General features: G+C 41.6%; 1 protein-coding gene across 5 annotated transcripts in view; it reads left to right on the top strand.

The window, feature by feature from the left end:
- Positions 1 to 26,684, top strand: part of SPECC1 (sperm antigen with calponin homology and coiled-coil domains 1) — an 86,056-nt gene that overhangs the window by 12,971 nt on the left and 46,401 nt on the right. For 3 of the 5 annotated variants that reach the window (XM_030462695.1, XM_030462699.1, XM_030462696.1), the window contains exons 2-3: positions 6,715 to 6,878; positions 8,139 to 8,280. In XM_030462695.1, coding sequence (XP_030318555.1) covers positions 6,732 to 6,878; positions 8,139 to 8,280 — 289 coding nt within the window. In that variant the 5' untranslated portion in view covers positions 6,715 to 6,731. Of the gene's footprint in view, positions 1 to 6,714; positions 6,879 to 8,138; positions 8,281 to 16,310; positions 16,362 to 16,457; positions 16,633 to 26,684 lie in introns of those variants that run through there. The other 2 variants (XM_030462698.1, XM_030462697.1) reach the window with 2 other exon arrangements.

Below are 26,684 nucleotides of genomic sequence, written 5' to 3' on the forward strand. Positions count from 1 at the left end.
TGCATTTAAGTGTACATCTCTGTTAGTGAAGGGTCATAGCAGTCTTCTGTCCTTTCAACCTTATCAAGATAATCCTTCTGCTTAAACCAGAGAAGCAGTGGGTTCTTGACTGATACACACTGTGCTCTGTGGCTTCTACAGGTGTCACACCACCCAGCTGGTGGCTGCCAATGTCCTCCTGGAAGGCTGGTGACCAGAAAACTACAGATAGGCTGAGAATTTTGGTTCTTTATCACCATCTTGTTTATAAGATCAGGGGGCAGACGGAAGCAGCATAGTTTCTCTTCTGGGATGTGTGGTGGTGGCTGGTTAGGTAATCAGTGTGAGGGAGGAGGAGGAGATGGAATATCCATGTACAAACAGTGTAATTTAAACTACCGGAGCAGCATGTTCCCAGACATTTCAAAGTACAGCTCTGGATTGATTGCTAAGCATCAGTCACTGTGCTGCATGACAGTTTGGGGTATTTTGTCTAGAGGAGTAGCAAAGATCTCTTTATTTTCCACTTATATTTGGCTGGTAATATGGAATAAGGACAAGAGAAATGCAGCTAAATAAATCCTTTGTCCACACACAAAGATATTGTTTTAACTTCTGCAAATTTTTTCCATGGGATCTAACTAAGAATAAAAGATTCACAAATCCAAAACTCCAGGGAGAATTTCTGTGGAGGAGGATGGGCAGAAGGTTTTGCACTGCTGTTGTCTGTCCATGCCTGGAAAAGTCATCAGTGACCATAATGGGTGCTCTGGGAAGAGAGGTTTTTATTTTGAGCAATGTTGAGACATGGAGTTTTGCTCTTGCTGACCTGAACCTTGGCAGTCTTGTTGGGATGGTTTCAGAAGCTGAGCAGTTGGCCAGAAGCCTGTCATCTGTAGCTGACTGAACTGTCCTCACTTAGGCCATTTTTGATGTAGTTTACACATCCTTGTAAAGGTTTGGTGTATGTATGTACTAGTTAATAAATATCTGTTTTGGAGAAATGCAGAAAATACACTGAGGAAGTAAGCAAGAAAAGCCTTTACATAAAAATGGGAGATTGTCTCTTACCACTGTAACCACTGATAAAGTAATTTTGTCTTTGTGAGATCCCAGGGAGTTTCTGTTATCTGTGTGGTTCCTTCTGATACCATGAAGGAAAAGGATCACTCTCTGCAACAGTTCCTAATGCTATAGAGGAAGGGAGCCATGTGCCCTCTAAATAAAATTCTCAGCTCATGGCATATTAAAAGATTTTGAAGATGTGACTCTTCAACTGTATCAGAGCCACTGATCATTAAATTCTGGGGCTGGTATTTTGCTTTGTATTTTCCCAATGTTAATTGGGTGACCTTGGGCATGCATGTGTCTTATTTTCTGTGTATTTGTTTTATATCTAAAATTTACCAGCAGTTTTAATTCTGTGAAGGCTTCTAGCCAGTTGTTTAGCTGCATGTACATTTTTCTCCAGTCTTGAAAGTTAAAATAATACTAGAACCACCTTTGCTTCAGGCATGCATAAACCTTGCAGAATTTTCTCTGCTCTAACATGCAGTCTGGACACGAAAAATGCCAAGTGATGTTCTGTCTCCTTGTACTTCACCAGAAAACATGAAAATTCATCTGCATATGAGACTGGAAACCAAGTCTTCTGAGTAGACCAGAGGAAGCTACTGCTCAGTATTTGGGATCAGGTTTATAACTGATTTTCTGCTTTGGCCAGCAAAAGCAAGAACAGCCTTAGGGATCAGGTTTTGGCAAATGGGTGTACGTTGTCTGTTCCTTTCAGTTGTGTTTGAGTAGAAAAAAGTGGTCTGGCTTTTGATTATTGGTTGTTTTTGGTTTTTTGTGGGCTTTTTAATCCAGCTGTAGTGAAGTAGTCAGCAGCAGTCAGGGAAGTGTGGCTGCTTGGGGGAGTAATGGAAGAGAGACTCTAAAACCAAAGTAACAAACTTGAGAAAAGTGAGGATGAGTGTGTTGAGTTACAGAGATGCTACAGGCTGAGCTGAAAGGAGCAGATGCCTAAAGGAGAGCTGCTAAAGATGACCAGAAGAGAATAAGCAGTTTGTTTTTAATTGTTAGCCCAGTCTTATTTCCAAATAGCTTTTTATCTGTGTCATGTATCTCCAAGTTACCAATTACCATACTGGACTCTCAGCTTCCTTGGTTTGCGACCCTGCCTTGATTCCTGGTATCAGCTAAGAAATTGATATGAGTCATATGGAAGCATCTGTGAAGCCTAAAAATGGTTTAAAGTGAATTGATGTGAAAGGCAGAAAAGAATTCTATTTTAGCCCAGCTGGCTGTCCTGCCGTGTAGCTTCCTACACACCTCTAGAAAATGCTTTACAAGTTACTGAACTTCTTAGATAATTCTGTGTTTCAGTTGATAGTTTTTCTGAAAATAGCAGAGATTGGATTAGGTTAGAAGAAAAAAACATGGTGCAAACTTTACATGTTTAAAACCCCCAGTAGATAATTGTGCTTTGTTTTCAAGAGAATGTGTAATAAAAAATTTTGAATGGTCTGACCTTTTTATGTAATAAAAAAGAACAGAATTACAGAGAAGTGGCACTGGGGACTGTGGGTTTTAGCCCAGCAAAGTCAGACTCTCGTCCTTTGAGAATCCTATGTGCAAAGCTGGTACTTCCAACCTCACTTTTTCTGAAGTGCTGGGCATTCCCAGGTCTCAATGAAGGTGCCACCTGGCACATGACTCTCCAGCTCTAGTCATGAGCTTTCCCAATTCCTGTTCATTCATTTTCCCAAACCAGCCTGAGTGACTCTCATGGCATTTCCCCATCCTCCTGAGCGAGTGGTGCTGCCCACAGACGTGAGCACCAACCCTTGGATGGTGTAAAGCAGGTGGGGTGCAGATAATTGGTATCTCCAGTCCCCCAGCAGAGAGTTTGCTGTGTAACCTCATTTCTGCAGGTATGCTGATAATTTTATTTAATAAGGTAATGCTAGGTTACTTGACTGTGAAGCAGTAGTTTGTCATCCCTCAAATCAACCTATCTATTCTTTTTAATTATTCAGAATTAAACACCTTTAATAGTCAACAGAATATGTTTCCTAAAGTTTGTTCTACAGGACTGGTGAATTCCTCCTTTGATGGAGAGCCAAGCCTCAAGATCCAAGAGACATACATAGTGTTGTGTCTGCTAATGCTGACTCTCTGTGAGAGGGTGAATCCTTAATCCAGTTTTTCTAGCCATAAAATGGGAATAATTCTGGGCTAGATCTAAAGACCTTTATTAATAATTGTGTGTGGACTGACTAATAAAGAAATGTCTAGCTTCTTGTCTTTAATAAACCAGTAAGCTTTCAAATAAAACGGGACTATCTTTCCACTGTAAAACTGCCAACTGCCAAAACAGTCCACATCAAAATTTTCCAAATACCCTTTAAAAACACTGGTAAGAAAGGATGAACTGTATTGCATGGCCTGAATTTTTAAAGACTGGCTAATGCCTGCAGGGACTTCTGAGGATTACGGAGAGAAAAAGCTCTGTCAGGACCAGCTTCACATTTTTGGAAACCCTCCAATTATCTCCTTTGCAGCACCTGTTTCAGAGGAGAAGGGGCATACAGACAGCAGCATGTTTTTGAGTGCAGAAGATATTGAAAACTAAACAAAGCCCCCAAAAACCTGTGCAGTTTGGTAGTGACTGGGAACAGAACTGATTTTGCTTCTCTGAAGCAATATATTGTTGGCATCAGCCCCCATTTGTTTCAACACAGAGCTGCTGCTTCAGCTTTTGTGTGTTCACAGAACAACTTGAAGCAGAGCATGCTGCAGGGGTTTAATTGTGACCTTGCTCTGGTTGCCACAGGCAGACTGACTTTGAATCTTGGGGTGGTGGCATTCTGTTTCCTTCCTAAGGGAAGTTCCTTGTGAAACGTGGGGGGGAAAAAAAATCATAGAGCCCCAGGCATAGCTTGCAGGAGAGGGAGGTTGTCTTGTTGAAATGTATTGAGAGGTAATAGGCCTAAAGCTAGTGATATTTTTTGTTTGTTTTTTGTTTTGTCACTGTTTCCCATTGTCCCAACTCATCTTCCTTGAGGCTCTTTTCTCTTTTATTTTCCAGTAAGGTAAGAAATTGAATTTTGAGGAGAGGAAAAGCTGGTATTGACTCTGAGAATGAGTTTCCTGCTCACATCAAAGAACAGCAGGACTGGTGTTTTTTTTTTTTAAGTAGCACTTTTTTTTTTTTTTTGTGTAGCACTTCTCCTGAAGCAGAACTGCTAATAACTCAAATGTGTGTCACCTACCTAGGAATGAAAGCAGCTTAAGATGTGTGCAACTTGACTGTAGTCTTTGAAATACATTTAAGGCTTGTGGAAAGTGTTGGGATTCCACTTCAGAGAGCAAAACTTTTATCTACAGTGTAGATTCAGGTTAGCCAGGCACCTGAGAAGCCTTACCTCTGTCTTTTATAAATGCTGATTCCCAAATAAATACATGCAAAGCTAAAAAACATCATTAAATCCAAATATTCTCAATTTTATTCTGTCTGCTTGGCACAGGGAAATATTAAACCCACATGGCACGGAATTCATTACATGAAAAAGCCACTTTTCCTCAGGCAACTGGCTTGATCTCTTGAGTTGTGGTTTTCTGGCTTTTTAAGCACCTCTTTTAACATCACAGTCTAATAAGTGTATCACTCCACTGTAACTTTAAAATGCTGCAGATGACTCGAAATTAAATTCTTTAGGATATCAAGAAAGCATCTGTGCAGCTTGAGGCAGGAAAGTATGGGAGGTAGTTATGAAGAATTCCACAGGGTATAAAAAAGCAAAATGCATGTGCAAGCACTGGAGCTACAAAACCCAAAATCTGCATAATTTGGAGATCTAATCAGGAAAATAGCTCACCCATAACAATCACGTGAAGGGTATGCCCATTGAAAAATAGTTTATTAAATAATGTGAAGTGCCAAAGCTTGGTGGGTTGTGAACTTGTGGGAATGTTAAACATCATAGTCTATTCTAATACAGTTAACATTTCTGTTGAGGCTTCAAAAAAGGAGCCAAGTAATCAGCATAATCATCAACAAAAACTACTTTCTCCTCTAATGAGATCTGTTGATGGCTCCACACTGGATGTGTTAAGAATTTTAATGGAGTAATGACTATATTTAGTAATGATAACTGCTGAATGTTGGGGGTTTTTTGGTTTTGTTTTTTTAGGGGCTGATAAGGTAGAGCTGTGGAGAAAGCACACAGCCCTCCCTGCAAGAGGCATCAAGGATAAATAGAGGGAATGTCACTTGCTGGCTTTGTTCTCCACCAGACAGCAGCAGAGCACTTGACATTCCCTTCTGCCTCTGTGCAGCAAAACACTCCTGAAAAAGCCCATCGGGGTGCCTGGAAGGTGCCATCAGTGTCAAACACAAGTTGGCCCCAACCAGATTGGTTTCCCGTGAGTTCAGTGAGTGATCTTATTTGTGAATGTGAGATGAAGTACAAAGCAAATTAGGAGATATCAAATGTGACCTAAGCCCTTCTGCTGACTCAGGAATAAATTGTTTCAGCATCCCTGTCAAAGGTTTGCTGTCCAAGTTCACAGTGTCCCAGCTGGGCTGCATGTGATGAACAGTGTGTGCTCTCTGCCAGCACCTTCCTCAGCTGAGGCACTGGGCTGAGCTCTCTGTACATCTTTTAGTTACCTGTTTCACAGAGAAGAGGCAAGTTAGCCTCTTCCTACACAAGACTGATTAGGCAGCTACATCCTGTGTCTAGTTTAGAAAATGAAGCTGCAGAAGGAAAATGTTGCTCATATTGAAGTGGGGGAGCGAGGAGGTATCAGGCAATATCCCCTGCTTCCCACTCCCACCTTGGACTGCTGTGGATTTTATTTAAATCCAACTAATTATGGTATTCTGCTCCTGGTTTGGATTGGGTAATGGCTGCTGAAAAATCATGGCTTTAGATCTATAGAAGAAGGGCTAGCTATTCAGTTGGCAACAGTCTACCTACTGAAACAGACTAGTTGTTATTGCTGGAAGATTAAATTTATTCATATATATATATATACACATATACATATATAGGAATTCATGTCTATTTGCTGGTTTCTGGCAGGATTTCTGTCTTGCATAATCTTATCTCTGAGGAATAAGGGATCTGGATTTTGTCAGCAAGGAAATTGATAGTTTTTACCATGTTTTGTAACCCTTGGTGTTGTGAAATATCTTTTTATCACTGTGGAAACATCAACTGCTGCTTCTCTAGAAGACTGATAAGTTAAAGATATCTTATTTTCTATACAACTGAGGAAACTTGCCTCTCTTGTGACTTTTAAAAAGTGAGTATTATTTCACTTGAAGATGCTGGATCTGACAGTAAGAGAGATTATTTCCTTTTTTCCCCAAGATTGTCTTCAATTGCTGTGGACTCTGTGTTCTCAGTTACACTTTTGTTGTGCTTCAGCATCTGCAGGTGTTCTGCTGTGGCTGATAAAGGTCTCTGACTTACACAGTCCCAACAAGTCAGGGTTCCTTCTATGGTATTTCCTGTTAACCAGACAGCATGAAAAATATAAGGGGCTGTAACCTACTGTGAGTGATTCTCTGGGCTGAATTTTGATGTGGATAAGAGGGAATAAAGTTTATTATGGTCTTTTCAGCCCTTTAGACTGATGCCAGATATCTGTTGCTCCCTTTCAGATGATATAAAGTTTATATTTGTGTGTGTTTGTGTACATACAAATTATATTTTTTTTTTTTAGAGTTATTTGGGAGGAAAATGAAGAGCACTGCCAGGCCTTGGAGTGCAATGGCAAAGCAAGGGAGCCATGGTGTTGACAGAGGAAAACCACTTTCCACCACCTCAACAGGAATGAAAACATCCAAATCCTCAACTTCACTTGCCTTTGAATCTCGACTCAGCAAGGTACTGACCAGCAGGGGCTGTGAGAGCATTAGAGCCTTGTTTTGGGTTAAATCTTTGGTGCTGGAGCATTGCTGCATCCTGAGACTTGGACCACTCTATTAAGCACAGGGAGATTGTAATTGTGTTGTATATTAGACCAATGCACATTTCTGAAAATACCTGGCATGGGATGGGGGGATATTGTATCTCTGCAAGATATTAATAGGCTCTCCTAAATGTTGAGAGTTTTCTTCCTCACTACAGCTAATGCTTTCCAATTGCTGATGATCTGCAAGTGCAGAATCAAAGTGTTTTCCTTGAAGAAGCAGGGTAGAAAAAGGCACCATGTTTGTAGCTATAGAGGACACATTGAAGAAATTACTTGAGAGACTGCAGAAGGCTTGAAAGGTCAGAAAGTCACATCATTCCATTCTGCTTCTAAGAGTCAGCTGACAAAAACTCTGCCAGAAGGCCAAAAGTGAGCTGTTTGGTATCCTGGAGCAGATCAACACTTCAGCTATTGGAACTTACGTGCTCACAGGGTCCAGGAAACCACAACCTCTGAGTCAGAGGAGGAGATGAAAGAGAGAAAGAATTGAAGCTGAGAGACTTCATTTTGCTTAAAGATTTTGCATTCAAGAACTGCTAACTAGGGACAGCAGTGGTTTTCATCCTGTGGTTCATAGATCCCTTGGACAACGTAAAAGGAAGTGGCTTTTGATTTGTGACAACAGTCTAGGGGTCCACACACTGAAAAGGAAAGAAAAAAGTACTGCTCTAAAGAGGCTTGCTGGAGCTTCAGTCTTTAAAATGCTCAAAGTATTTTTTTTTTCTGAAATTAGAGGCTGTTATTAGAAGTACAAAGGCTGTTGTGAAGGCACATAAGTGGAAAAGCAGCTGACAAAAGTTCTGAGATAAATTGCTACTTCTGCTTGCTGAAGCAAAATAATTTCAATGTTTCTCTTTGCATATTAAGTTCATTGTGCCTGTATTGTGTGGTTTGCTTGACTATACATTTAGAGCAGACTTGCTTTACCAGAAGTTCCCCTCCCCCAAAAAAACCCACACAGCAATGATGATCCCTTCACTGTTGAAACAGTAGTGGGGTTTAAAGCCACTTCACGAAAATCTAGAATGCAAACCAAATACAATTAATAAATTCATAGTATTATTATCAAAGCAATGATACTTCATGGCAATGTCCCTCTTCCTCTCAGGAGCCTTGCCACTGTGACCATTTCATGGAATATTCAAGGTGTTCACAAGATCTCTGTCTTGCAGCTGAAGAGGGCCAGCAGTGATGATCTGCTGACCAAACCCGGGGTGGTGGCAGCAGCAGCTTCAGGAGTCTCCAGGCTGAAGAAGACCATTACAACAGGAGCTATTTCTGAGCTTGCTGAGAGTCGCCTGAAGCCCGGCCCAGGTAGATACAAAGATTGGGGCTGGGGGCTTTCCAGGCTCCTTGGGAGGGTTAAATCCCTTGGTGGGGCTCCCGGCCTGGTCCCCCCGAGTGGCCACGCGGTGGCGCCGGTGGCCCACGCCTGTCCCTGTCGCCGTGGGGGCTGCACCGCTGCTCTGGGGTTAGATCCTCTGTCTCGCCGAGCAATAAATCATGTAAAACTTTTTTTTTTTTTTTTTTTTAACCACATCTCAATAGCATTCCCCCTTCTCCCCCCCTCCCTTGCTGTTCTCCTGGGGCTCAGCAGAAGGGTGAGAACAAGGAGCCAGCCTCAGCCGTATGTGTGTTTCTTCATGAGCAGCCTGTGCTCCTAAGCTACGGTGTGGCAGGCTCTCTCCCTCTGCCTCAGCCCCATCAGGTTGTTGGTTTCAAATCGCAGCCTGTTTCTAAAGGCAGCGACACCATCTGCATACCAAGGGCTTCTGTGGAAACGCTCTGCTCTCCCCCAGGAGCTCAGCAAACACTTGCTTTTGTCTGCTCCCTGGTGGCATTTCCAAGGGAATGTGAGATCTTATTAAATTTGACCATGACCTCCCCCTATTTGTCACAGCCTCTGCAGGGCTGGGTAACAGAACAATGTTACTAACGAGAAAGGGATTTCTGGAAAAAAAAAAAGGAATTTTAATATATTTTGTTAAATATATTCTTTTCCACCCTTGAAAAGAAATTATGCATCTTGTAACAGCATGAATGCTTCACAGTAACTCAAAGACAGATCATGCTCTGCAGCTAATCAGTGTGTAAATCCTCAGATTTAATAGTGATTAGTCATATCCAAAGGTATTTGAAATTCACCAGCCAATAAAGAGGCAAGATGCTGGCAAAAGATGCTTGAGAGGAGTGACGCAGGGAGAAGAAAACCTGTAGAGATGATGCAGCATAAGATCCTGGGAATGCGGAATGCAGCCAGGGAAACAGCACTGCAGGGAGTCCAGAATGGAATATATATGTCAGATGCAAAACTACTAGCACTGGAATAGAGAGCCCTCTCCTGCATGCATGTATAATAGCTGGGATTGGAGGAAGGATAAGATTTATGGTGATGACTGCTTTAAATACAAATGGTAAAATGGTTTATGGAGCTCGAGTTACAGCTGGGTATTGTTTTGCCAATTTAAATTGCATCATGAGGTCTGCCCTCATCTATTGCTTTGCAGCATCATTTGTAGAAGTATGAATGGGAATATGAGTGCTAAGCAAAAACACTCTGTGTTTGTTGTGTGGAACTATGTATATTGTGTAGAGAAATGCTAGGAGTATGTGTGTTGCTTCTTTAAGATTCCTTTTAGGCTTGAGAGAACTGTCCTTGCTCTTATGGGGGGCTATTACAGGTATTTATAAAAATACTTGTATCTTGCATCTCTTGGTTTTCACAGTGGTTTCACAGTCCAAAAGGGTGTTTGTACATCTAGCCAATTCCTGAGAATATATTTTGCTGTTATGGTCACTGGAAGGTGCTAAAAACAAGTGAGCAAGATTACAAAGCTGAATCCTGCTTTTAGATTGTCACACCATGAAAAAATACCAATAGGCATATTGCAACACAGTATATTGTTGCTAAAAGGAACTAAAAATCAGATACAACAGAGAGCACAACATGTTCCTGGGAACATGATAGAGGGAAGGAGAGAATATTGCTTCAGCTGCTAGATTTTATTGAAATAGCATTCCAAATAGACACTGATTGTGATCAAGACTATACTGCAGTGCTCACTGACTGGGGAGCTAAGCCAAGTAAGAATGTTCCTGTAGCTGGGAAATCCAGATGTTTGTCTACATAGCCAAGTGTTTAAGTCTTGAAATTTTGCTCAGAAACCACTTTCTTTGCTTTTGTTTACCTCCATCAGTTCTTCAGTTCTCCATTTTCCTTTCATGTCTGAACTGCAGACATCATGTCTTTGGCCTACTCTTCCATTCTCTCCCTTGTCTGTACTTTTAAAACTGAGCTTTATTTATCTGTTATTCAAGTGAAAGATTTTATTATTTTTTGAAATTATATTGGTTACAGCTACAGTCTGATGGTACTTGGTTGGTATTATGATATTGTGTAAGAGAAATTAAAAGAAACAATATTATGGAGGTTATTAAAAATAAACAACTTAGGTTTCCTTAGACTTTGGCTGTGACTGCCCAACTTTTGTGTGCTGACCTGGAGCAATAGCCTGTGCTCCAAATGCTCCAGATAATAAATAATTGACATCAAGATTTCTTGTTTAAATAGGCTTGTGTGCTGCCCTTGGTGGAGCTTAAGTTATTCATTCTAGGTTTTTGCTGACATAACTACCCCTGTCTCCCTGACAGAAGCTCACACAGTAAATCATAAGTGATTTAAAGAGAAATGAGGCCAATCTCATATCTCTGTTCTTGGCTAGTGGAGCTGAGCAAATAGAACTGGGAACCAATTCTGCCTGGAAGTTCTGTGTGGTGATGTTTGGCAGTTTGAAATCCCAAGTAATGGGAAATGACACGTAGGGAGAAAGAAGTGTCTTGGATTCAGCTTCCTTATCCACAGTGTTAGGTCTTCCCATGTGCTGTCCTGAAGTAGCAATTTGTTTTTCTGCTAAAGCCAAACTTAGAGCTCTTGTGTTCCTTTTAATGTTTCACTAGATGAAAAAGAAATGGGAAAATTGCAAGGTTCAAAACTCTAGGAAATAGGTGATTTTTCTGATTCCAGTCCTTCAAGGTTTGCTAGCCAAATAACCCTAAATACTGCTGTTCCACAGAGAATTACAAATCATCTTTTGTGACCATATACTTCTCAGGAAGAGCACTGCATGGTGGTACTGGTATACAAATGGGAGCTCTGGGGTTCACACAGGTGAGTTTACTTGCTCCATGGGTCCTAGAAGTCATTCCAGATACTTGCTCTTGGTTCTGGCACTCACTCTCTACAAACTCCCAACACGTGCACTTTTTGAAAATTTCCCTCAAGGCTGCCTGGTTCAATCATGTTTGTGTCCTTCCTTGCTGTTACTCCAGTGCCAGGAGCTATTATCTGTCAGCTCTGACATGAGCAAAAGAAAAAGCCATGCTGGACATCAGAAATGAGAGACAGCCAGGATGTGTGGCTGAGCTGAGGGCTGAGCACATAATTTGAAAGCATTCAGACTACTCCAGGCATCCTTAGTTCTTCCAAATGTATTGATTTTTATATCAAGCTCTGCCAGCTGCAAAATGAAGTATCCTTTACCTGTAAAATGGAAGTAACAGACAGCTGCACTCGTGTTCTCAGGCTGCTTCATCAGATTATTTCTTTATTCTTAGGTAAAGTGAAGTCTAAATCTATATAGACTTACTGAATTCGCCTTAGAAACAGTGAAAACTGTCAATAATGGTGTTAAAATCACCTACTTTATTTACAGAGATCTTGGGTATTTTATTGACAAGCTCAGGATCTCTGTAAAGCTTAAACCACATAAGAAGACAGGTACTATATCTCCTCACAATGCCAGTGGTTGTGTTATTTCTGTGGAGGTCAGGAGATGCCAAGATGGCAGCAGAAACATGAGGGATGGCCCACTCTGTCATCCTGAGCTCCTTTGGAAATGGACAATTATTTTCCTGCATTAAATGAGAAACTCAGTGCCTGGCACCCATTTGCACCCAAAGCAAGGTGTGTGTGTGCCAGCTGAGCTGATCTGCATCAGTGGTTGGAACCAGTGCCAATGCAGGCAGATAGAGGAGGCAAACTCCAAGGTATTAAGAGTTTCCATTATCTCTCAGGCATTGTGACTTTGAACTCTGCAGGTTACCTGAAAAAAAAAAAAAAAGCCTACTAATCCCAGAGTGGAGCAGTGCCAGCATCAGAAATGAAGCTGTATAAAGCCTGCTGTTGTAATCAACCCAGTAAATTAGTAAGAATTAGTAATACAATAAGAAATCTGGCATAATCAATGAAGGCTGGAGAAGGAGCTGGGGATTATATTCTGTTGTGGGACAGTTTGGTTTGAAGAATGTTCAGCTCTAGTAAGGAGGGCCTTTGTTTTATGAGTTTTTCTGTGACTTGTCACTTCCATTCCTGCCCAGTTGTCAGAGCTAACTTCCCAGTGACTAAGTATGAGACCTGGTTATCTCCAGGCTTCCAAGCTGTAGCAGAGCACATCCCATTAGTCCATTTGTCCATCACTGTTTGTTTGCCCCAGTGTTTTTTAAAAAGGAAAATCCTGATTTTCCTCTAAAACACAGCTTTTCTGTGTTAGTAGTGATGAGATTCAGAAAAGAGAGAATTTACCTAAATGAGGCCACCTGGCCACTGCTGGTGTTGATGTCAGTGCTGGGAAAGGATGAGTGTCACTTGTGAAACTTGAACAAGTTCAGCTGTGGATGATTTTAGGGGGGGACTGGAGTATGGTTTGATGGCAGGTATCATTATATCAGTCATTAGACACACTTCTTTCCCATCCAAATCAGAACTGGGGCAGACTGCAGATTTCAGAGCTTCCTGTATGTTTATAGAATTGTCAGATCAAGGTTCCTATTTGAGAGTAATATGTAGAATCTATCAAATTTACTGGTTTGCTTCCTATTCACTTTTCTCTGCTTGGGAAGTGTTTGGCACTTTCTGATGTGAGGCAGCCATCTGAAGCTAATCCAGACCAGAAGCCTTCTCTACACAGAAAATTTCAGAAAATTTTTTTTCATAATTAAAGCTTTTTTCCCTTTTAAAAAAATCCTTTTAAAAAAATCTTACTGATGGCTTAATTCTTTGTAAGATGTTAATGTATCCCAATCAGAATGGGGAAAAGGAAAGTGATTTCCTTTGAAGGACAGCTCTCTGACCTTGGGGCCCTTTTACTCTCCCATACATCAGTTTTTGACAGGCCCTGCTTTTTGTGATCTGTCACATCAAAGGGCTGCTAGAGGTCTGCAGAAAGGTTGCTGCACTTTGCATTCAGTCTCGTTACTGTCTCACTTTCCTTGTGAAAGATAGAGACAAATGTGAGAGCCACTAATGAGGTCGGTATGTTCTCTTCCATGAGACTTCACTGGAAACCAAATGACTGATCTCATCTGGGGTTTCCCAGGAACAAGAAATATATGCTTTAAAACTTCCTCTGTAAAGCTAAGAAAGAAAGATTCTAGCCCCAGAACTGATAAAAAAAGGAAAGGGTAAATATGTCAGTCTCACAGGATATTTTAATCAGAAAAAGCACTTATTCCAGTGGGGCAGGAGGAGCTCAGTAGCTCTTTAATAAAAAAAAATAGCAGTGATGTTAAAATGAAACTCTGATATCTGTTGGCTCAATATCTTGGTGAACTTGAGAGATCTATTGATGGATGCTTCCTTCTTGTTCTGTTGGTGAGATATGAAGGTTAAGTGACATAATTATTTTTTTTTATTCTTCTGTTGCCTGTATTGTATGAACCTTCTTCCATAACAGGGAATGGAGTGAGAACAATGCATTTTAAGGACTGTTGGGATTTCCAATATCTGATCCTGTTCAGGATAACATTTTCCCTGGGAGGCATTCACAGGCTGTCTGCAGTCATCTTGCATTATTAAACAAGTAAGAATTAACTTCTGCTGACAGCACTGTCTGCAGTATGTACTTTTTTTCAATTTTGTTGCTGTCCACATCTACTGCACAGTTCACCTTCACTGCTTTGCTTTGTATTAAGATTTTTCACTGCAAGATATTTCATGCAACTTCTTGTTGAAACAATCTCTGAAATGGAGACCTTTTCTCTGTTGTATATTCCCCTGAGAATGACTTTGTTGGCTCATCTTTACCACCCTGGGACCTGAGCCAGTTAAGAGAATTCAGTGTGTGGTAGGGATAGTGAAATGCCAAATCTTGGAGACTATAATGACTTGACTCATTAAACTGCTGACAGTTAATTGGCTCAGGCCAACATGCATAGGGAAGATCCATTACATCTGTGAGCAAAGTGGATGATCACAAAAGCCTGGCTTAGGGATCCCTAAACAGAAATGGGAACATGCTTGGATGGTCCAGGGCTGGTACAAATCTATGATTTCTCCATTTGTTTTCATTCCTTTTCAGGCTTCTTTAGTGAAGTTGTTCAGAAAAGTCAACACAACCTTGCACTGACTACCTGCCCTAGGTTAATTATCTGCTTTCCTTCAGCTGATTTGAAGAGAAGTGATCCTTAACACAAATTCTCTAGGCCTAAATGTGTTGCAGCCAAAATACCTTGGCAGAGTGCCACTGTGTTTGCACTTCAAGAATTGGGAGGGAGCAGAAGAAAGGAATGCCAAGCTGGCCTGGTCTAACAAGTATGTGTATCAGCAGAGGGCTTGGCATTCCTTCTATAACTTCTTTTTCCACTGTTGTTTTCAGCAGCTCTTGGCTTACATTAGATGGTAATACTGTAAAGTAAGAGGGAGGGATTGACAGCTAAATCTCAGATGGGTTCCTGAAAGGCTGCAGTTCTGTGCCATGAACTAAACTATGACCTCACCAAGTGTCCTCACAACAAGATATTTGTTTGTAGCATGGTTAAAGGCATTTGCTTTCTCTTCTGGGTTTCAATGTAGATGTTATATTCATAATCTTTTGGGGTCCTCTACTGTGCATGGTATACACATCTCTACAGATTTCTTTTTTCTCTTATATACATAATCAGTGCTTGTAAAATCTTTAGTGTTACTGGGGTATGGTAGTGTGAACACTGGTATTGATTGTCTGTGTCCACACTAAGGGCATATTTAGTCCAGTCTTTCTCAGAAGGTCCAGCCCCTGGAAGTCTTCTGCCTGACATCACTCTTCCCATTATGGTTTTAGAATGTTCTGACTTACATTTCATGACACTGTCAAAAATAACAGATTGGTTCTTCCAGTCATGACTCTTCAGCAGTACTCAGATTTCAGGTGGTTTTGCTCTGACTCAGTGATTATATTTTTGTAATTATTCCAGGCTTGCATCCCATACTGTTCAGAGACACTGTCCCACTCTTCCCTTTTGTGTTACAGAAACAGAAAGCAGGTGTTGAAATAATAAATGCTCATTGTCAGGATTTATCAATCCAAGAGATTTTCTTGGATAATGCAGTCCCTCTGGTGAATCCTGCTGAGAAAAAGCAGAAGTCACTCTTTAGGCTATAATGAAGAAAATCTATTTGTCTTGGAGATACCTTTCAACTGCAGTTGGATATTTGTGTCTAAGCCTTTGAGAAGGGTAAGCTGCTTACCCACCCTGATAAGATACAAAACTTTAGAGACCATAAAGTTACTTTTAGAAAAATAACACACTATCAGTTATCCTTTTTTACAGAACTTGTATGGCTTATTCATTAACAAAACATCTCATACTTGGTACATCCTAAGAAGCAGACAATTTTTTTTAATGTAATTGAAATAATGACAGCTGTCCAGAAATTTCTAGCTTCACTCATAAACTTTCAGAGCAAGATCAATGACAAATTTAGAGATCTAAGACTTTAATACCTTTTTTAAGTATCTTAATGTTCCAGAAGATGCTGAACATTTCTGAAATTTGGTCCCCTAACTCTTGCAGCAGCTCAGTTCAGAGCTGTCCTTAACCAGGTGTCTGCTCCCTGCTCGGTGCTGTGCTGAGGTCCCTGGGCAGGTTCCATTGCTCCTTGGTGTTGGGAACTGGAGCCAAATGAATTTTGTCCTTGCATGGCAGCATTTGGCTGCTCTTGACTTTGCTGGGGGCCCTTCTGCTCTTCTTCACCCTCAGCTCCATTTCAGTATTTCATTTGGAAATTTTGAGTACTAATTTGAACACTGGTGTAAAACGAATACAGGTGTATGGCCGAGAAGCAGCTCTCTGGCCATGGGTGCTTTGGGGCCCTGAAGCCCTGCTCCAGTTTCCCAGTTCTTGTCTCTGCTGGAGCTTTTGTTCCTGGCTCAGCAAATCCATCCTCCTCCTCCTCCTTCTTCTCCCAGCCGCCTGCAGTTCGCGTTTGCTGCCCCTGGGTGGCTTCCCCTGCCCGTGCAGTCACTCCTCCTTTCTCTGCTCGCTCTTTCTCTGCCTCGTTCTCCCCCTCCTTTTATTCCAGCACTCAGGCAGCTAATTAACTGCCCAGCCCGGCCTTCGGTGCATAATATTGTAATGAGGTAGGAGGGAGAGCCACAGCTGCTTCAGCATGAGCAGCAGGCTCTGTTCCTGCTGCCAGGAACTAGGAAGGACCTGACTTTTTTTTTTTTTTCCTTTTTTTTTTTTCCTCCCCCCTTTTTAAGTTGACCGGAGCGTAGCCGTTCTAGAGGCAGGTCCGGCTCTGGCACCGAGCATGAGCGGGGCTCCGGGGTCCTAAAGGAGCTGGGGAAGAGCCGGGGGAGTGACTGAAGATGGGCAACCAGCCTGGGCGAGCCGAGGAGCCCGAGCAAGGTCTGTACAGCCCCTGCCAGACTCCGGGGCTGCTGCTGCCTGCGGATTTCGGGGCTGTTCCTACAGGGTTGGGGGGTTTGCTCTCTGGGCAGGGGGGGTGTTTAACCGCGGTGTCCCCCTGAGCGGAAAGGGAGGTTGTTAGAGCTAATGCCGATGGCTTGGAGCCTGGTAGAGAGATTCCTGGTGTTTACCTTGTAAATGGTGTTTGTTTCTTCTCCGTACCTGAGATCACAGCAGCGTCCTTAGGGAAGCTTTTCTGAAAGAAATCCTTTGGCTGGAGCAGAATGCCTACAAGGGCGGGACCTTAACGCCTGACAGATATTTTATTTTACGCGGTGTGCATGATGCAGCTAAAAAGTTGCAAAGCTTATCCTAGTGATGAGCATTTGACTTGTCAGGATCTGCAGCTTGGCTGTGTGAGCTTTCACTATTGTTCGTGGCCTGAGGCCTGAAATTTTCCAGGCCTTAGAATTTAAAATGATGCCTTTGTGGAAGCTCTTCCCACCATTGTCCTTTCAGAAGTGTAGTGCTTCGCATGTTAATCGGTAGCAGATTTTATGGAAAGCCAAGAGCTAGGATCAGGTATATCTGTTTCCTCTTGTGCCAAACGTCTGAACCGTGCACTAGGAAGGCTGGTAATTTGTTCCTGATGCTGAAGGATTGCTTCGGTTGCTTTTTGATTCATTTTGCCTGTTTCTCAAATGCTGAATGAGAAGGGGGAAAGAAAAAGCCAACAAAAAAAAAACAGTTGGCCCACTGATTTCTGCTTTTTTTTTTTTTTTTCTTAGTTTCTGTTGGAGTTTAGGACCTGTAATGCACAGCAATGAGACTTGGTTGTATTTCCCGGCACTCTGTCTCTTACTGTTGCCATGGGAATTTCATTCACAAAAATTCCATTAAAGTTGGTTTTGCTCGATCAGGGTTTCTTTGTACCTTTGGATTAGCCGCGGAGCTATTGTTTCAAAAGAAAACACATAACATGTACCTGATCTCTGGGATGGCGAGGAAAAGGAAGAGGCTTGCAATGCTGCATGGCTGCTCTAGAATCTCTCACAATAGATTTGCCAGGGAGTGCTGGAACAGCAGTTAGGTGTAGGGAGAACTCTCTAGCAGTATGTTAATCAGCAGGCTAATGAGGAACACAAAAGCTGTCAGCATCCAGTCACCAGAAGAAATGCTGCCCTAAGGGAAAGTTAAACTTTAGACTGAAAAGTGTGGCTGCCCACATGCCCAGCCCCTGAAATGTGTATTTCACTGGTCACCAGTCTTGCTGGAACTAAACGTGTTCCTGTCATTTGAAGAGGGATAATATTGGTGATAAACTGAGAGAGATGATAGAGACACGGGGAGGTGGACTGCTAAATTCTGATCTGAGTTTGGGAAAAGAGATTGTGATTTTGCAGAGCCAGAGGTGGTATTTGAACAGCTTATTGCTATTAACATACATGATTAATGAGCATGCAAGACCCCTGGTGACTTTTGAAAATGTCTTTCAGCCTTTGTTTTCTCTAGTCCTGTGATTATTTTTTTTTAATTGAAAGAAAGAGGATTATGCTTCTGTAGCACCTAGTTTTAAAACATCTCAGTTTTTAAGTGTAGGCTGTACTAAGACTTCTTTTAATATGTAGTTACTGTTCATAAGGTCTGAATGTGACTGAAAAACAGAGCATATTGTATTGAACTGCACACTCAAAACTGCTTTAGTCATGAAAAAAGTTTCAGGAACATCACTGCTAACAATGTATTCCTTGTGTGTAAGAGCTCTGCTTTGGAAGTCAGGGTATAATCTAATGACATCTGAAGCAGAGTTTGTGTTGGTTTTTGATAACTAGGATACAAGAACTTTTTTTCACTTTAGAATGTGGTACATGGAAGTGTCTGTGTTGGGCTTTGTTTCTTGATCTGGACACTGACATCTTTAAAAACTGAGTCCTAAAACAAAGCTGTCAACCTAGAGCAAAATACTGATTTTCATATGCTTGTGAGAGTATGATTTACTTTAATAGGTTTTCTGTTGAGTGTAAATAGGAATACCAGGCAGTGAGGATCCATAGCTTTTGGCTAACAAGGATACAGTTCTATGACAAAGGTTTATTTTCATTTCAAAACTAAATAAAATAATACAGGTCCCAGAAGCAACACTTCCAGAGTGACAGAGCTCATGCCAGCAGTCCTGACTCTACAGCAGCAATCCTGATTTGGGATATAAAGATACAGCTGTGATAACCCCAGGTTCTGGGTGGCCTGGCCAGTGCTGTTAAGGAACAGGAAGGAAATTATTGCCCCCAAGCTCAGCAGTTTAAAGTTAATACATTGATACAGGGGAATGGGAAAGGAATGTAACCAGCAGAGGAAGGAATTGTGGAGAAGTGAAGACAAAGGGAGGGCATCCTGGTTCTGTCTGTCTTGCAGAGTAATTCTCTGCTGGTGTCTAATGGGTTTGTTTTGAACAGAAGCTTTGCAAGACTCCATAACAGCCCTAGAGCATCTCTTTTGAAGTTCAGCTGCACCTCACTATGAGTGTAAGAGTGTCTAAAAAGGATTTGTTTGTAATAATGTTAGATACTATAGGCTGTTCCTGATTTCTAACTTAAAACTTACTTTAAACCACTTTTACAATCATTTGTAAGAACCTTGTTTTATAGTGTGACCCAAGTCTGCATCACTTGCTTGCCAGAACTTTGCTACTTGCAAGTGGTCATTTTTCCTGCTATTTCTAAAGTATGTGGAGTGTTTTAGAATTAAACTGCCTATAAAGCCATACAGAAAAGGATATTAAACAATAATGAAGAGTGCTGAAGTTTGCTGGTAGAATTTTCTGCTTTTGAGAGTGGCCAAAGGAAGCATTGGTATAGACAAACACAGGCCAGAGCACCTGTGAAATAGTGGAAACATTTCCTGGGAGTTGTAGGGAGGAACAGAGTGTTACCCAGTGCTCTGTATTTATTGAGAGAAGCCTTTCAAATATTAGTTTGCCTTGGAAACAGCGAGGCAGGAGAGCTAAGATTCTCTGACATTGGTTGACACGGTGATGGTGGGGTTTGTTTATCCTCTAAACATCTGCAGGTGATGTGATGATTAATGTCTTTGGGAAGAGGTGGAAAGAATGACTCAATACATACAAAAACTTCTGTGAAAGAAGGAGTTGAATGGGAAATGTTAACTTCTTTAGTTGGAACAAGGTGACGGGTGGGGTTATCCAAGGGTTAGACTTTTTTTGGGGCTGTGCTTATTTGTGAAACATGCTTACATGGCTTGGATGAGAGTATCAAATGTCAGAGCATACACTTAGCCAGTATTGACCTGTTTTCTTATGCCTGTTTTGTCCTGGCTTAGGGATGGCTTCATCCTGTGTTTGAGGAAAGGATTCTTCAGTGTAGGATAGTTTGTAAAACATAGAGAGGCTTGCAAAATAAAGGGCACTGTAGAAAGGTATTTCTTGTGATTTCTGCTCTTCTTTTGGGTGTGTATTCAGCTCTTTCCTGGGTACTCCAGTCTCTCATCTGTTTCTCTTCCATTCTCCTTTCTTCTAAACGTGGGAGCCATTCATTTTAACTCTGTTATATGTCAGCACACCATTTCTGCCAAGCAAGAGCTCAAGAGAACAGATGAGTTTAATGATGGAGGGGGGAGGAGAGAGGGAGGGAGAAGAGGGGCCAGCAGAGCTAATGAATCACACAACAGCTTTCATGGAAATACCGACAGCAAATCAGGTCCTCTTGGAGCTCAGGCACTGAGCTGCAGACCTTTTGTCTCCCCAGTGGAGCCAACAAACCACAATCTCCTCTCCAGTGAGTACTTTGATTCTTTAGTCACCTCTTCCTCCCAGGACTCATTCTTGCTTGGGGGTTTTACAAAGGCTCTCATTCCTCATAGTAACACACTGCTGATTAAACTGGTTTTGAAGAAGTTTATTTTCCCCTGGAGGGTAATTTTTCCTTGACTTAAGCCTCTCTTCCAAGGCCAGTTAGGGCCAGCTCTGTTGATGTCTTGTGATGTGACCTGACTGGACTGACACTAACAAATCATTTCAGAAATCCTGACAAACAGATGTCAGATGGCCAAAGCCTTCTCTGCTCTGCAGTCCAGCAAAACAAGAACAGCCAAGAGACTGTGTCACGGTTTGGCCTGGCCTCTTAGAGAAATTTAGTCATGAGTATGACTGAATTGCTGCCTTTGAAATTATCTGTTTCAGGCAGAGTTCAGTGATAATTTGAGATCCCCAGATCCCAAGAGGAGAGGCCAATGAATGCTGAATTAATGGAAGAGATGAAGTTGTCCTGCTCTAAGGCAAGGACCTTTACAACAGTTTTCAGCTTTGGCTGCAAGGGTGTGCTGGATGGGAGTACTTTCCCTATGGGTAGGACCAAAGCTGTTACAAGAAGAACTTCTAGGGCCTGGCAGGCAGCAGGATGTGGTTTATGCATTTTCTTTTCTGTTAGATTGTTTTGCTGGTGGAAATTGAAGCCATTCTTGGATGAAGGCAGGGAGGTGTTGTGGGAATATTACTGAATGAGCTGGTCACCAAGAGCTTGTCCCATGGATATAGCTCTGCAGACTTTGCTTTTGCCTCTGTGCCAGTGATATTTTAGGATCTCTGGATAGTAGATTAAGTATGATAGTAACTGATAAAACAAATGTTCTTGACGATTGCTTTATTAGTTCAGTTAATATGCTGCAAGTGGCTTGACAGTGGCAGGGTGATAAGGAAAGAGGCAGTGGATGGTTGTGCTTGTGTTTTGGGTCTGACACAGTATTAAATTACTCACTTGGGGAAAGGGTGAAAGGAGGAAGAAACAATGCTGGCCTTAGAGGGGGAAAAAGCCTAAGTTTACTTCTTTTTGTTGGGTTATATTCGGCTTCCCAAGTTCTTAAAGCCATTAAGCTAGCCAAAGAAATTTGACCAAATATTGCACCTTGGTCCTCCTAATGAAAGCTGCCAGAGCCCTGCAGCTATTCACAAGTCTGGAGCAGTCCTGTATTTTGGAGCTTCTACTAGTATTTCAGCAAAGTAATTTAATTTTTCTCTTCTCAACTCCTCCTCTATTTTGCTAATTTACTCTTCATAAAATCTCCTGATTTCCACAGGGAATGTAGCTTTCAGAACAACATGAAATTTTAAAACTGAAGTAAAGTACTTTCTGATTTCATTGGCACTGTATTGTCTGAAGAGGTCTTCATTTTTCTGTGATTCTCACACACTGCCACTAGCAGCTTTACAAATCTTTAATACTTTCATTATTTTTTTATGCTTTCCTGTGCTGTTTCTCCAAGCAATTTGTGCATTATAATTAAAGAGTATATAAAACTGGAGATGTCTGATAATAGACACTTCCAGATATTCCATGCATCTGCTTTTTTCTTCCCATAATCCAATGCAGAGATGTGGTCACAGATTGCATGTGAAATGTTCCATCTATTGCATCTCAGGGAAGAGTAATGTTTTTTGATAAGCATCAATAGATGTGAATTGCATGTTCTGAGGCACAGTTATCTCTCCTTGCATGATCTGTGCTCCTCAGTTATTCTCTCAGGCTATAGAATTACAGTAGAGCTGCATTTTTCTGCTCTCTCAATCAGTCTGCACAGCAAACAAACAACAAGCTGTATATTTTGAGCAGCAGCACAATTTCAATGCAAGGTTCTTACAGGAAAATTTGATTTTGATGACTGGAAAAAAATATCCTTAGTAAAATGCAAGGATAATGTTCGTTTGTAGGGTCCAGTTCCAGGGGATGTGCTGCCTGAAATAAGGATGTGCATTCTTCCCTTTGTTACCAAGATGAAAGAATTGTGTGGGTTTTACATCTTGACTGGAATTACTTCAGCTGCTTAAGGAAAGTATTAGGAGCTCAGTGAATATATCCATGTCCTGCAGGCAAAGGTTTTTCCTCTCTTATTCTTGTCCTGATGGATGCTTTGGTGCTGGCTGATTAAAAAATTACCAGTGAAAGTAGGATGCTACTGAGGCAAATAAGAATTATGTCAGTAACTTCAGTTCAGTCATATTTATTAATGTATGGAAATGGGCCTTAGGGACAGGGGGCAGTTAGGTGTTTGGCTCTGCTTGTACAGACCAGAACCAGGTCAGCAGTAAGGCCCATTAGTCACAATTAACAGCTAGCAAGTGGGGATGAGTCTGGAAGCCTCCATCAACACTGGCATTGCAGGGACTGATAAGTTCTGCTGGAAGAACATACAGCACCAGCTGCCCAGAACCCTTGTGTTGGTCTCTAACAGGTATCTGCAACATGATAAAATAGTTGCTGAATTGCAGCCCATAGAGGAAAAGTAGCATTCGTACCTGTTCAGGTGCAAATTGTCAAAATCCTCTTTTGTCAGAAAACAGAAATGCATCAGAAAATTACGTGACTGGACAGAAGTGGGTTTGGGTCTTCTTGCCAAAGCATGGAGCATCAACCCCAATGCTGGTATTCTGCTGCTGGGAAGGGGTAAGGCAGTGCTGTCATCTCCATCTGCAAATGTCATTCCTTGAATGGAAAGAGTGCTTCAGATAAATCATGCAATTGAAGTCTTCAACAGTTTTTAAATCTTTACAAAATGGAAGGTTGTGTGCAGAGGACAGCCTGCTTTCAGCTGGCTAAAGCAACATACAGAAATATTTCATGTTAAGTTTCCAGGATTCCTAAAGTAAATGGCATTATATTTGCTTAACCAAAAACTGAGGATCCATCTGACTGTCAACCAGTCCCAGGCTTATGATTTACTTTGTCCAAGCTGGGAGGCACAAAGTTCTGGTAGTATTTCTCCAATCCTACTTGAGCAAAAGCTGGTGGGGCCAGAAGGGTCAGGGGGAAGGGACAGTGATCTTTGAGAGATTGAGGATATTTTCACAATCCTTATCTCCTAGATCTTGAGAAATGCTGCTTTCATAAAACCTTGCTGAGTTTGAAGAATGGACTAATCATGTTAGAAATTTCACTCAGCCTCCTCCACACATAGTTTCTTTGAGGCTGCTTGACTGTGGAAAATCTTTGACTGATCTTTTAATTAAAAGCTTTTTTTTTTTTTTTTTTTTTTTAAAAAACCAAGGAGTTGAAGTTCTTCCTGCTTTGAAGTGGGCAACTTTTAATAGATAAACATCTCATGTTACCAGATTTCTTCCTTCTCTCTCCTTTCTGTGTCATTTCTTTTCTTGATGTGTCTCATCCTGTGTTGATAGTTTTCATTATTTCAGCCCAGCTCTTAGTATTACCTATTTAGGACAGTGCTTCCCTGGCTCCCTTCTTGCTATACTAGGCAGAGCTAGAGCTCTGGATGAGCTGTGGAAACCAAATTTCAGTCCTTTCCCCACCCCCTCAGTGAAACAGCCTGGAAATGGCAATAAAGCTGAGTTTATTATGTGGTTATCACATTGTAGTAAACAAAAGGCAGTTGTAAGAGCAATGCAAAGCATACTGGTTATAAAGCATTAAGCAAACAAAGAAGCCCTCTAGCTTTTCAGTTCTGCCCTCTGTTTTAGGGGAGGAAAAGGAACCCCCGTTCGTGTTTCCATTTTTTAATCCCTTTTGCCTCCCACTCTTTCTGGATTTAGCAGAGCTTGAGAATTTGTGAGGAAAGAAATAATTTCAGCTCAGTCAGCCCTGGCCTTTTGGCCAAGTGTGGGGCAGCATTCCTGAGCTGGAGGGTTCAGGTCCTGGTTTCCTGATCCAAAGCACTCAGCAGCAGTGCTGTGCTAAGGCATTTTCTGCTGCTTCATCCCTCCTTAGTGGTTTGCTTCTCCCTCATGGTACATCCTGAAGTGTTTCTGGGAGGGATGGTGAATTAGATCAGTATCTGCCTTTAACAAGGGAAGTGAAAGGGGAGGGGGTGTGGACAAAGGGGCATAGTTGAAAGGTGACTGAAGTTTTTTGGCAGGCTCAATGGTATTAACAGCTCCCAAAAAAAGGAGGCTTGAGTTTACCGGGGGGGGCATTCCAGTGAGTGTATGATATAGGATTTCTCTGAACATTTGCTGGACCATTTGCTTGGGATGTCTCAGTGTTTGTTATGCCAGGTTGCTGGGTACTCCAAAAATCAAAAGCAGCACAGTGGTAGATTGCAATCACATCTGTCATCTGCCCCAAGTTTGCAGTCACAATGAACATTGGTTATTCCATGGGCTGTGTATTCCTCAGCTTAGAGGTCAATGCAGAGGTGCCTTGATGATTCTCTTGGTGCCAGAGGCTTATGGCACAGTGAAGCCCCTTGGATGCTGCTTGACTCTTGAGCAGATTTGCAAGGGAAATGTGTGTGTGTGAAAGCAAAGGCTGGATGTGGTAGCTGAGGATGTCTCCACAGAAGGATTCTTGTCCCCTCTTAGCTTTGCCACTGTGCCTCACAGACCTATCTTTGGTTCTTGGACTTGTGAGCAAAAGTTCCCTCTTACAATACAACTTGCACTGGTTTTATACTGGGTACAAAGCTGTGTTATGTTCAAGACAGGCATATCCAAGCTTGAGTTTTCATTTGAGACTTAACAAACCTTCAGAAACCCCAAGTAAATAGCCTAAGAACTGTTCAGAGGAACTCTTTTGTATGGGCACTGGCATGTCTCAGGGTAAAGAGATTTTAACTCCTGCTGTTATTCAGAGAGGAATTGTATGTGAACAGGCCCACAAAGAGGGAAGAAACTGGACTGAAATTCACAATTGAGACTTTGTGAGCAGGATTTTGGTCACATCTCCTCTCATTTACCTTCTGAATGCAACTTTGTTTCCTCTATAATAGCGCTGAGCTGAGACAATGGGAACTTGAGCTTCAGGCATTGCTGTGGCTCTGCTAAGAGCTTGGAAGCACCAGATACTGAGAGGAGCTCATCTTTTCCTACTTGAATTCTGTCATTTTTGTGGAAGAGCTAAATGTGACTTTCTATGTAAGAAGGAACGAGATGACAGTTGTTGATCAGGATGTGATTAACAAGCTGAAACTAAATTTTTTGTCACCTTTAAGAAATTCCTCAATTCTGCAGTGGATATTTGCTGGCTACCTTCTTTTCTAAAACCACTGTATAATTTACTGCAGGAGACAGTGGAAATGGGGCTTCTTGTGAATTCTAAGAGTACTGGACAGTACATCTGAACATTCTTGTCTGGTTTAGGTGCTTAACTTTGAACTAAATGGAAATCAGGCCATTGATCAGTTTACATTCTTACAATGGGAGTCTCTTCTAGTTGCCACCCTTCAAAAGAATGTTCTGCCAGTATTTCATTTGCAGATTTAAACTGATGATTTAACTGTTATGACTTAATCTTTGACTCACCAGAACAGTGCCTTTTCTTGAGTGCTTCTTGCACCCCAGATCTCTGGCTGGGTATCTTCTAATAGAACACAAAATAAAACAACCTTTACAGAAAGTCTTCATCTCTATTGTCAGTGGTCTCTGTAGTCTTAAATTAGGAACTGATCAGATCAAGATGCTTATTGCTGCTCTTTCTTTGGAACCTGAGGTACTGTAACTTTTCAAATACCAGGTAGCTGTTGATCCCTAGTACTTTGTAATACAATTTTTATTTTTCTTTCTTTGGTATCTCCCTCTGTGAAAAATACCTGTACCTGAGTTGCTTCCTTACAATGTCCACAATTGTCATACAGATCAAAATCTCTGCCTTAAGTATTTTCCTCCTGTTACACACTGCACCTATTCCATAGTCCAACAGGCCATTAAAATTCTTCAGGAAAAAAAGGCTGTGTTATAATTACTTTCTAGTCTCAGTGTTTGCTAATTGACAAGAAAGCATTATTTGAGCAGATGCTTCTATGTAATTAGTGTTAAATTATCAAAACCACTTTGTTGTTCTGCAGCCATCTTGTTGCCTTTTTCCAAGCTAGGTGGAGCCCAGGCAAACCTTCCTAAAAAGCTGCTGACCTGTGGAGGTGTTGGCTCTATGACTAATACTCTGCAAACAGACTAATTCAGGAGAACCATGACTGGCCACTCCTAGGTTTGCTTTGTTTGCTGTTGCATAAAGACCAGGGAGCAGAGAGCACTCTCTTTCTATGGAACATCCCTAAAAGAGATGGAAAATGCTATGCTTTCCAGAGTTACTGAC

This window comes from Calypte anna, chromosome 19, assembly GCF_003957555.1.
Source record: "Calypte anna isolate BGI_N300 chromosome 19, bCalAnn1_v1.p, whole genome shotgun sequence".
In the NCBI taxonomy this organism is placed as follows: Eukaryota; Metazoa; Chordata; class Aves; order Apodiformes; family Trochilidae; genus Calypte; species Calypte anna.